The 12,171-nt window shown below is 38.2% G+C and overlaps 1 protein-coding gene and 1 pseudogene across 3 annotated transcripts in view; both read right to left on the reverse strand.

The window, feature by feature from the left end:
• The window catches only part of LOC106515165 (5,6-dihydroxyindole-2-carboxylic acid oxidase-like), a 7,541-nt pseudogene extending 2,990 nt beyond the window's left edge, over window positions 1–4,551 (reverse strand).
• A 425-nt stretch (window positions 4,552–4,976) lies between these two features.
• si:dkeyp-118a3.2 (uncharacterized) overlaps window positions 4,977–12,171 on the reverse strand; it is a 14,210-nt gene continuing 7,015 nt past the window's right edge. Inside the window, exons 5-6 of one of the 3 annotated variants that reach the window (XM_014004875.1) lie at window positions 11,199–11,309; window positions 4,977–6,568 (exon numbers count right to left, since the gene is read on the reverse strand). In XM_014004875.1, the coding sequence (XP_013860329.1) occupies window positions 6,415–6,568; window positions 11,199–11,309 (265 nt within the window). In that variant the 3' untranslated portion in view covers window positions 4,977–6,414. Of the gene's footprint in view, window positions 6,569–10,637; window positions 11,310–12,171 lie in introns of those variants that run through there. The other 2 variants (XM_014004876.1, XM_014004874.1) reach the window with 2 other exon arrangements.

Raw genomic sequence — 12,171 nt, forward strand, 5'->3', positions numbered from 1 at the left:
CACACACACACACACACACACACACACACACACACACACACACACACACGCACACGCACACACATACCACCCTGGACTGGCTGTTATCTTCAGTTTGGTTTTAATGAAACTAAGTTTCTCCAAACTGACTTTGTTCATTGTCTTCAATAGGTAAGATATTTTTTGTGCAAACACTCTGCAGGACCCCACATTAATAATTTTACGTTAATACTCTAGCACTGCTTTAAGAGTCATTTCATAAACCTTTATGAAAAGTTTCAGTTTGATGTTCTGATATCCTCAATTAGAAATGAAGCTTTGCTGAATAAAAAAAAGACCCAGTGCATTGTAAAACTCAGATTAACCCAGAAGGCAAAGTCTGACAACAAGAGTAGTTTCAAACAAACTGTACTAATAGAGAGCAGCATTGAATTTAGCACAGCAGCTGTGAGGTATTATTTATAGCAGCTTATGTTCTACATGCTCTCTTTATGAGCTTTATGCCCTCTTTTCTCCTGCAGCTGAGACATTGTTGTATAGCAGCAGCAACTCAACCTAACAGAGAGGCATTTGTGAGAGTTTGTGCGACTGGCTTTTCTGTTGCAGACGGTGCCCAGTGTTGTAGTCCTTCTCGCAGATGACCCTCCACTGAGAGAACACGGAGTTGGAGATGATGGAGTTCATGTTGAACGAGCTCCTCGCTCCAAGCAGGTCGTCAGTGCAGATGTCACACTCGTTGCCTCCGAAGGCAAAGTTCCAGTACGGAAGGGCAAAGGTAGCATCTCCCAGCACGTCCTGCACAGTTATCACATACAATACACTTATAAACCACTGTTCCTGCTCCTTATAACATGTTTTACCACTTTCTTTTTCCATTGTACAATAGTGTAGTTATCTGTCTGTTCTACTTTCTCTCTGCTTCACATTTCCTGAAAAGAAAAACACATCCTTTTTGTTTCCTCCCAGTAACATTCCATTTTTACTTCATCAGCCTAGATGCCCTTTGTCTCCCTTTCTGTCCCTATCTTACATCGTTCTCTTTTCCCTGTCTGTTTACATATTCACCTGCATATCTCTCTCCAGTTGCAGCAAATGAAAACGGTGCCAGGTGACAAAACCTGGTCCCTTGTGGGAAAAGTCTACACTTCCAAAGCTGGCCTGGCCCGGCCCCAGGTACGTCTCACTGACAGAGTAGTAGTGGCTCCAGACAAAGTAGTTATAAATAGGGAAGTTCTCGAACTGTGGGCTGTTGCCATCGGGTCCAAATACGTCTTGGTACCTAAAAATAATTATAAGGAAGAATGCATGTTATGTGTGTTCTTTTCATCTGCATCAATTGACCTAACTGATTTAATGTCAAAAGATGTTTGTAAAAAAGATAACAGGTAACAGAAGTAACTTTGCTTTTAGGGACGTAATTAAAAAAAACTGCAACATCTACTTTTATTTTTCTGTAACATCATTTGATTTGTCTATGTTTTCATTTAAATCACATCAGACATGGAGCTCTTCTCCTAAAGGTCCATTTTTTGATTTCTGGACAAGATTAATGATGCAGAATCCCTTAAGAGGTCATTCATAACTTACAGTACATCTAAGAAATGATTCTGTCTACATCTGCTTTGGCAGTTTTTGATAATCATGTTTAATGTAAATCATAGTTAACTAAATTTAATTACTTTTCACATTTCATGCCTCAACAAAATAAAATGCATTGTTTTCGCACAAGAATAAATACATCCAAAAATCTCAAATTTCCACATGAACATGCAGTTTTTCCAAAAAACATCTTTTAATTTGTTGTTTTTAAAAACATCCTGGTAAACTCAGCACTGTTTCTAGAAACGTCTTCATCCACACAGTGACACAGAAAACCTCTCAAAACACTGTTGTGCCATGCCAGGCCTGCATGTGGTGCTGTGACGCTGCTACAACAGAGCAAAAACAGGAAACAAGACGCAAGCAAAAATGTCAACACGTCATGAGAGGACGTCTTTGAGTCAATTGGGGGTGTTCTAGTTTTTAAAAGGTTATGTTAAAGGCAAACATAATGGATTGAAATAAAATATACAAATGCCCTGAGACAGAGTTAAAATATCCACTGCTAAAAAAATAAAGGGAACACTCAAATAACATCCTAGATCTGAATGAATAAAATATTCTCATTGAATACTTTGTTCTGCACAAAGTTGAATTTACTGACAACAGAATCACACAAAAATCATCAATGGAAATCAAGTTTATTAACCAATGGAGGCCTGTATTTGGAGTCACATGTAAAATTAAAGTGGAAAAACACATTACAGGCTGATCCAGCTTTGATGTTATGTCCTTCAAACAAGTCAAAATGAGGCTCAGTATTGTGTGTGGCCTCCACGTGCCTGTATGACCTCCCTACAATGCCTGGGCATGCTCCTGATGTGGTGGCAGATAGTCTCCTGATGGATCTCCTCCCAGACCTAGACTAAAGCATGGACAGTCTGTGGTGCAACGTGACATTGGTGGATGGAGCAAGACATGATGTCCCAGATGTGCTCAATCGGATTCAGGTCTGGGGAACGGGCGGGCCAGTCCATAGCTTCAATGCCTTCATCTTGCAGGAACTGCTGATACACTCCAGTCTCATGACGTCTAGCATTGTCCTGCATTAGGAGGAACCCAGGGCCAAACATACCAGCCTATGGTCTCACAAGGGGTCTGAGGATCTCATCTCGGTACCTAATGGCAGTCAGGCTACCTCTGGAGAGCACATGGAGGGCTGTGCGACCCTCCAAAGAAATACCACCCCACAMCATTACTGACCCACTGCCAAACCAGTCATGCTGAAGGATGTTGCAGGCAGCAGATTGCTCTCCACGGCATCTCCAGACTCTGTCACATCTGTCACATGTCAGAGTGAACCTACTTTCATCTGTGAAGAGCACAGGGCACCAGTGGAAAATTTGCCAATCCTGGTGTTCACTGGCAAATGCCAAGCATCCTGCACAGTGTTGGGCTGCGAGCGCAACCCCCATCTGTGGACATTGAGCCCTCATACCATCCTCGTGGAGTCAGTTCCTAACCGTTTGTGCAGACACATGCACATTTTGTGGCCTGCTGGAGGTCATTTTGCAGGGCTCTGGCAGTGCTCCTCCTGTTCCTCCTTGCACAAAGGCGGAGGTAGTGGTCCTGCTGCTGGGTTGTTGCCCTCCTACGGCCTCCTCCACGTCTCCTGGTGTACTGGCCAGTCTCCTGGTAGCGCCTCCAGCCTCTGGACACTACGCTGACAGACACAGCAAACCTTCTTGCCACAGCTCGCATTGATGTGCCATCCTGGATGAGCTGCACTACCTGAGCCACTTGTGTGGGTTGTGGAGTCCTTCTCATGCTACCACAAGAGTGAAAGCACCACCAACATTCAAAAGTGACCAAAACATCAGCCAGAAAGCACAAGTACTGAGAAGTGGTCTGTGGTCCTCACCTGCAGAACCACTCCTTTGTTGAGTGTGTCTTGCTAATTGATTGTCAATCAGTGATGCTTCCTGAGTGGACCGTTTGATTTCACAGAAGTTTGATATACTTGGAGTTGCATTGCGTTGTTCAAGTGTTCCCTTTATTTTTTTGAGCAGTGTACTTAACCTAGCATGAAAAATAGCAGTTTCTGTCTTCAGTGAGCTGCCTAAACCTTGGCACAAAAGGTGTTTCTACCCTTCATAACTTCATCTGTCTCTGAGCAAATTAGTCACATGGGCCTCATGCATGCCTTGGGAAATATGTGTCCCTGCACTTGTCCTTCAAATTAAGGTGGGTTGCTTGTACTTTTAAAAGAGTTCCAAGTCTTATGGTGATGTTCTTCTGTTGCTGTCTACCTTCTCGTACAGATGACCAGGTTTGGGTGGACAGTCCTTTTAGCTTGGTCCAGAACATTCACAAATGCTTGCTTCTCAGCTGGATTCATCTGCATGAGGTTCCTCCTTACTAGGTTCAGGTTAGTGGGAAGCAGAGCAGAGGGAGAGAAATGAAACTGTTATTAGAATTGAACACACATTTTCTTATCCCTGGTTAAAGAAAAAAAAAAAGCCGCCCTAATCCTTTCGGCTGATGAAGACGAATGAAATCCTAAAGGGCACAGCAGGACGGAAACGTTACAGGTTGTCTTGAATTTTAAATGCCAAACAGAATTGGTTCTCGTACCTATAGAAACTCTCTGATCACAGTTCGGTCCAGTCAGACCATGTTTGCTTCGCCCCCAGTTGTGGCCACTGAAAGGTGCAGTTAAAAAAATCTCAGAGGCCACCTCTCTCTGTCATCACACCCCGTGTATGGGTTCTGTGATCCATGGTGACGACTGTCGGCCGAAATGGTCCCACACTGACCTCTTCCTGTGATGGAGCCACACTCGTCTCCTGCTGCCCCTGAAGGGGACGGGCAGCACTGGCCACTAGACAGACCCTGGGGTGAGACGCACTCTCGGGGGAACTGGGCCAAAGTGAGACCGACAAAATAGGTCACCACAAGCAGATCCACTCTCCACGTGCTTAAACAGGGTGGGAGTTTGAAAGAATACAGGGGCAAGTTAGAGGGTATATTTAGTCAAGTATTATGGAAAATTAATATTTCACTTTCTAAATTGCTTCCACTTATTTAAGCTTTTGTGTTTGTAGTATAACATGTCATAACATTCCAAAAAATATATATGCTTTTAAAAACATATGTACTTACACAGACACGTGTGTGTTTGTGAGACTGAGTGTGTGTGTAAAAATAGATTGATATTGTACATGATATTTTATTATCCTTACACAAGAAAACATGCTTCATTTGAATGGTAAACAAATAAAAAAACTACAGGTCAAATAGAAACAATTAGGCTAAACATGTTTATTTTCATTATGGGAAATTACTTTAATAAATCTAGATTTTTGTATTATTTTATTATATTTATGTTGGTTTTCTAGTACCCAATTGACACAATGTTACAGATTTAATATTTTAGCATAGAATAAAGAAAAAAAAAATTGCAGTCCAAAAACACTTTTATTAAGCCCATGGGTTAAGCTAATGGGTTGCTTTTTTTTCTTTTTTTTTTTTTTTTGTTCAAGCCAGTTGTCTCAATATTATTTCAGAACTCAACTTCTTAGACGCCCTCGCAGGCAGTGTGAGTCATTATACATAATTCAAAAAATCATCAGCTTTCAACTTTTTCAAGTTCAGAAATGCTTTCAGTGGTAGATTTTGAATGAATGTGCTTGGCTTTTGAAGCTTGTAAATCAGTAATGAAGTGACTAATGCTTTGGCAGCAGCAGCAAATGATTTGCAATGAAACAGTAACAATAACAACACAGTGAAAACAAAATAAAATAGAATAAAATAAACAATATTTGACATATTTGTTCTTTGGCAGAATCCCAGTGTTGGAGCAATCATTCCTAAATTAAAGCATATGAGCATTTGTTTTTATTAGTGTGAAACAGAATATATGATCACCACCGTACCTCTGGCTGTGCATGCTGCTCCTCTGTTGCAGAACTGTTGGTCCTCCCCCCGAAGATTCAACCAATTTCTGTCCTAAATAGCTATCAAACACATGACCAGACCTTTGAAAAAGCTTGTGCAAAGACGTTCACACACATTCATGAGTGCATTGCCTCTCACATGCACGGCAGCAGACTGCACAACACTTGAGGGTGCTTGAGCTCTTTTTCAAACATTCATTTATATGCCCTGTGATCGCCGGCCTCTGTGATCATCTGCAGAAAAGGCTGGGAGACAACATTCATGCAGAAGCTGCTCTAAGAACATTGCTTTATGAAGAGTGGAATCGGAAAGGTAGCTTCAGATGAAATGTTGATTTTGTGCAAAGTGTAGACAAGTCCATACAGACAGGCATCAAGGACAAAACACTTGTTCAGGTTTATCATTTTAATTTGACGTTTTCTCAAACCTCCAGTGATTACACAAAATGGGAAGAGTTTTAAAGAATATAAATCAAATTAGGTTTTAAACTACATCCCAATAAAGAGGAAACAAGTCCATATTTTTCTTATTCTTAATTTTGTTGGTTTTTAATGAGAACTATTTTTTATTGTGGAGCATTACTGTTTCACATCAACTCAGTTCATTAGACTTTATAGACCATAAAGGCTGTGATAGAAGACTAGAATTGTATTGCGTTTTAGAAGAGTTTCACCATAACATATTTTAAAACATGCTTATGTTTCTCATTTACTCACACCTGCTAAAAGATTAAAGCTAGTTCCCTTTATTAATTTTACATTATTTTTATTTTACATGGACACATAAAGTTATCTACAACAGATATCAATTTGATGCATTTAGTTATGGTAGATAACATTCAAAGCTGTCTGTGTTTGGTTTAGTTTGACATTATCTAGTTGAATTGAAAAAGCAATGAAAAGTGGCATTTTGGGGTATTTAGTTACTGTAGTGACAGACTTATACAGAAGTCCTGAGATCTTGTGAGGGATCTGGTTCAGGTCCAGAAGTGGCCAGCTCCCAATCGGAGCGGGGTGAGAGCTTTGTCATGGCGACTGCATGCTTGTCCTCTTGCTGCTCTCTTTTTCTGGCAAGGGTTGAAGCCGTGGTTGTCCTAGCAGAAAGAACAGTAATGCTGTGGAATACTCTTTTTAAAATTAAAAACTACATTCCTTAAACGAATATAAAACACTCACTGTTTTACATGGCAAATTTTGAAATACAAATCTCACATGATCTGTTAGGACTTGGAGTATACTTTATAAAGAGGAAGTCTTTCAGCTCGTGCCACACCAACGTTTATGACAACAGCTGTAAAGTTTATTGGGCTATTGTCATTTCTGTTTAAAACAAGATCAATTAGTTGTGGCAGCCATCTAGAAGCAGGTTCAGTCCAAAAAATTAATCAAATGTAAATAACCATCCTGTGGTTATTTTCAGTTACATTAAAATATGTCCATCAGATCATGAGAGAATTTGCTAACAGACAGTGTTGACAACAATATTCAACTCCAGAGTTTTGGGCAAAGATCTTGAAATATGACCGCCCGTCTTTCATTGCAGCAGGCAGTAAAAATTTAAATTTAAAAAGCGTCAGTTGTTGCTGCTACTCGACAGTGAGTACACAAGGTCTGGTAAAATCCTTTTTAAGATCTTTGATACATGTCACGTTTTAGGGGGAAAAACAAAGACAGCTCCCTGTAGGTGGGCCACTTTGAGGTGACAGTACGACTCAAACACAATGCAGTTTAGTGTTTTTCTAATGGCTGTCAAACTGCTGTTGAGGAGCCAGCTGTGAGCTAATATTTTTTTTACTGGAAGGTCTGTTTATTTAATGATTTCCACAGCAGATGGAGATGCTCACAAACTGTGCTGCAATGAGACACACTGGGATGTAATGACACACTGAAATATAAATGAATCACTTCACATTATGAACTAGTAGCAGGTAATGTCCTGATCATGACCTTCAGTGCAATTTTAGATGTGTGCAGCATGTTAGCTGAAGCTCTGCTGCTGGTCAGAAAGGTGATAATCATGTTGACCTGTGAGGTTCAATCATTGTAATAAATATATATATATATATATATATATAATTTCCTCAAAGACAGTTAGTTAATGAACATGCAAAATCATTACTTTGTTAAATTATCAGCACTATCACAAGTATTTAAAGTTCAACACTTTGGAAGAGGGTTATGAACACAGTGGATTGCTTTCATGTACAAACAACTCTAATCTTAAATGAATTAATGAATGTATTTATTTATTACTTTTTTATCACCTACAATTTAGCTTTACACAGTCCTTCTGGCAGGAATTTTGTGATCTTACCTAAAATCTAAAATTAAGTAAGATCTGAACTCTGTTACATTACGTTTGGAGTTCCTCAGGGTTCTGTTCTTGGACCAAAGTTATTTCTTTTAGATGTGAATGATTTGGTTAACGTTCCAGGTTTGTTTAAATGTGTTTTATTTGCAGATGATAATACATTTTTTTGATCGGGTAAAGACAGAACAGATGTTGGAAATTATGCCAGCTGAATTTGTGAAAATACAAAATTGGTTTAAACTTAATAAATTATCATTAAATTTAGATAATACTAACTATATTATATTTGGTAATAGAAAGGGAATTATTGGTGTTCCATTTAGAGTTGATGGTGTTGAGATCTGTAGAGTCAGTGAGGTGAAAATTCTGGGTGTCATTGATGAAAAGCGGAGACCACATGGAGACCTCACATAAATTATCTAAGAACAAAAATTGCTAAATCTATTCGAGTACTGTAAAGTAAGGGAGTTATGGAGCTCTGTATATGTTGTATAATATAATGGTTGTTCCACACTTGATTTATTTTGTTGAAGTGAAAGCATGTTAAACAGTTATGAACACTATTTTTGTTTTACAGAAAAGAGCTGTAAGTATTATTGCTGGAAAACAATACAGTCACCCATCAAATATATTATTTTATCAGTTGAAATTATTGAAGTTCTTTGAGTTGGTTGATAAATAATTTTTACAGGTTATGTATAAGACTCACAAATGTACAGTATATTACCTTTAAACAACCAATTAAATTTTGTTAAGAGAGAAAGTTGTTATAATCTGAAGGGGGTAGAGATGTTTGTGAAACCTGGATTTCGAACTAGTTTGAGCTGAGGGAGCGATGTACTTCGAAACAAGAAATAAGTCTGTGGAACAATCTGGAGTGATGTCAAAAATGCCATATCTTTGTTTATGCTTAAGAGAATGATAAAAGTCATTTTGTTAAAGAAATATGAAACAACATACTGTGTATTCATGAAATGCTGTTCAACAAGGTTTTGAGGTTGTTTTGTTTAGGTTTTTCTTGTTTGTAGATTATTATTGATTAAAATTTAAATTTTGGGAATATAAAGGCGCAGGTACTATAATATTTTTTCTTCTTTCTGCCGCCTTTCATTTTATTTGTGATTTGTATTTTATTGTATATAAATTTATTTTGTTATTTTTAAAGAAATTAATAAAGTTTGAAAAAAATCCAGTTCTAAATACAACAGCATAATAAATGTTATGCCAACAATCTTCACAATGTAAATTTTGCACAAAATAAATCACACATTTTGCAATTTTGCTTGTGTATTTATCACTACAAGTGTGTTCTGATGCTTGGATGTTAGCACTTAGACTTGAATAAAAATAAATAAATAAATGCAGTTTGACTTGCAGTAGTAGTTGGTGTTCTATTTTTCACTTGTAGAATTATTTCAGGGAAATATATTAAACTATAATGAACATTTTGCTCCAGATAATATTCATTATTTCCATTATGCCACAGTTCTCACTGAAGCAGTGTGTTACAGATTGCTCTGTAACATGGCTTCTTGCATCAGTGTGTGTACAAACAGCAGCCCTTTGTAATACAGAGGTAATTGTGATGTCAAAAATAAGACTTGCTCCCTGATCTTTATTTTTTTCTGGTTTTGTTTTGTTTGTTTTGTTGACAGGCTGTTTACTGATTTAGCCCTTCTGTGGCAGCTGGATTGTAACTACTCCTTTTATTCTTTCTTTTCTAAGATAAATCATACATTTTTTTACAGCAAGCATAATTTGGCCTTTTTAGTTTCTCGTTGTGTTTTTCTCACATTTACTTCCACAGGAAACAATCTACAGTAAGTAGACTAGCTCTTGCTTTTTCCAATACATACTTCAAGCCCTAGCTGATCAAAACATTGCTGTTTACTATTCAGTCAACCATATGACTGTTAGCAAAATATCTCATGAATCACTTCACAGACTAGTCGAATTTGATGACTATCACACCCAATCAACCTCTGGCAACACAAAAATTGTCTATAACCAAGTCAATTTTACAGATATTAAACTTGTTTTGTGCAGCAGTAGCTGATTTGTCTTGTGAAATTTTACAATATTGCCCAAGCTTGTGCATAAAGTCATTTACACCATTTGACTAAAGCATCTAAAACTTTGTTGTTTGAAAGGAATTAGGCGATATGCAAATGCTAGGCCTTAAATCTTAGCATTTGTAATGCAGGTATATATGTTTTTATTTGTGAACATAAGATTACTTTTGACTTTTGCAATTTTTTACACATTAATACTGACTATAAGTTTCACATGGCTACTCCGTATGCATACGCACACTCTTGACTTCTTACCGATTCAAGTCTGCTAGGATTAGGAAAAGCATGGTATTACCCAGCAATGCTCTGGGGTCACAATCTCACTCTTTCATGTGAGGCAGTGAACAGAATCCTGAGCACATAGGCTACGAAACAGCCCGGAGGTAATCAGCTGAGAAACAGGAAGCTTCTAGGTGCCATAGGTTTGCAGGTCAGTGCGTAATATTTAATCAGCTGACAACTGTGTGGTGACAGTTTTTTATCATTTTGATGTTCCAGGAAAACAGGTTTTATTTTAAAATAAATAAATCTGTCTTTATAGTGTTTTTAAACTTCACATGCCTGTGGCTGAATTGAATTGACTTTAAAGGGGACATATAATGCTTTTAAATTCTTCTTTTTCACATTTAAATCATCCAATTGGGTTTTATGGAGCTGCAATGCTTTGATCCAAATTCCTCCTTATTGTAACTCCACAAGCCCCTCTTCTCTGAGGTGTGTCTCAGATCAGCTTGTTTTGTTAGTGTCTTTTTAAAAACAAACCTTCACATCCAAACCTTCTCCAGTTACCAGAGCAGTGCATTCCAGTTTAATAGAGGGGTTTATGTCTATGTAGCAACACAGAAATGTTTTATTTACAAATTATTAAAATATGTCAACAAGAAGACTTGTCTATCCAGCCTACGTTAGGAATCAGAGTCTAACCCAGAGCCAGAGGAGAATGAAGATGAGCAAATTGTAACTGGTAGGTTCAAACCTTGTTTGGCAGTTCCATCACAAATACTATGATTTATTTTTTCAGAAAATACCATAGAAAATATAGAAAACTGAATGGGTTGATAAATATGACCCAAAAGGAATATGAAGACATCTTTTGCAGCATCAGGAGAAACTAAATTCAAATTTCCTGCACTCCAAGTACACAACAAAATTCATGTAACGGCTGAAAAAGGGGATTTTGTCCTAAAGGGTCAACAAGTCATAAATGTACACCAAGTCATTACTTTCTGAAAGTCTCATTAAAATCCATCCAGTGGTTCATGAGATATTTTATTAACACAACAGGAAAACAAACACAGGCTGTATGTATACAGTACTTGCTGTCTCTAAGTGTGAACGTACTGCTGAGTGCTTCCGTTGCCTGCTGGCAGTGTATCGTCACTGCAGTTCCCTCCTGTTGCTGCCTTTGCTTCAACACGTCCATCCTCACAAAGTCGCTGCACGGCCGGGGTGCTGCTCACACACAAGCATATGAACAATGTCTCTTTATCACTCCTAACACTGTGAGTGCCTAATGTCACCCTCCAACAAATTAACTGCATGGTTCAAAACAACATTTTGGACAAATAATAAGTCATAAAGTGTCTTATGAAGCACAGAAATTCTCCTTTCACGAACACAGGGGGAAATTCTGACCCAACACAAAGCACATTCTCCTCATGTTATCATCTGTCAGTATTGAAACCATAACTGCAGCTTGGGCAACATCAGAAGCAATCGTGTACCAGCACTGCTGTGAGTCCCATCTGTGATTGTAGGCCTGTCGGTGCTACAGTTAGCAATCAGATGGCTTGTTTCAGCTGTAGGGGAGGGGGAAAAAAGTGCCTGGATGTGGGCGATGCATGTGGGAGAAATACTTCTATTTTCATGCATGAAAAATAAACATAAAAGAGTCCGCTGTACAACCGCGAGTCAATATGTAAAGTCTCAGTGCAAAGCATTTTAATTAGGACGGTTGGGGAAAATATGTTGGGTGTGAACTGTTGGACATGTAGTGTGGGGTACTCCTTCCAAAATGATGATAATAGATGGCAGGCTACAATAAATCATTTGGCTTGAAGCTGAACTACCATAAGCAGAGCAGATTTGGACTCTACTAGAACTCTGGCTGCTTTAAGAAAACTTTTTGGAACAAGTTTTCCTTTTAAACTTCCTGTAAAAACAGAGGAGCTCACAGCAGTAGCCTAATATTGTACAGTTAATCCCACCCATCCTGATATATATATATATATATATATATATATAATTTCCTCAAAGACAGTTAGTTAATGAACATGCAAAATCATTACTTTGTTAAATTATCAGCACTATCACA

Source organism: Austrofundulus limnaeus, unplaced genomic scaffold, assembly GCF_001266775.1.
Source record: "Austrofundulus limnaeus strain Quisiro unplaced genomic scaffold, Austrofundulus_limnaeus-1.0 Scaffold27, whole genome shotgun sequence".
Classification (NCBI taxonomy): domain Eukaryota; kingdom Metazoa; phylum Chordata; class Actinopteri; order Cyprinodontiformes; family Rivulidae; genus Austrofundulus; species Austrofundulus limnaeus.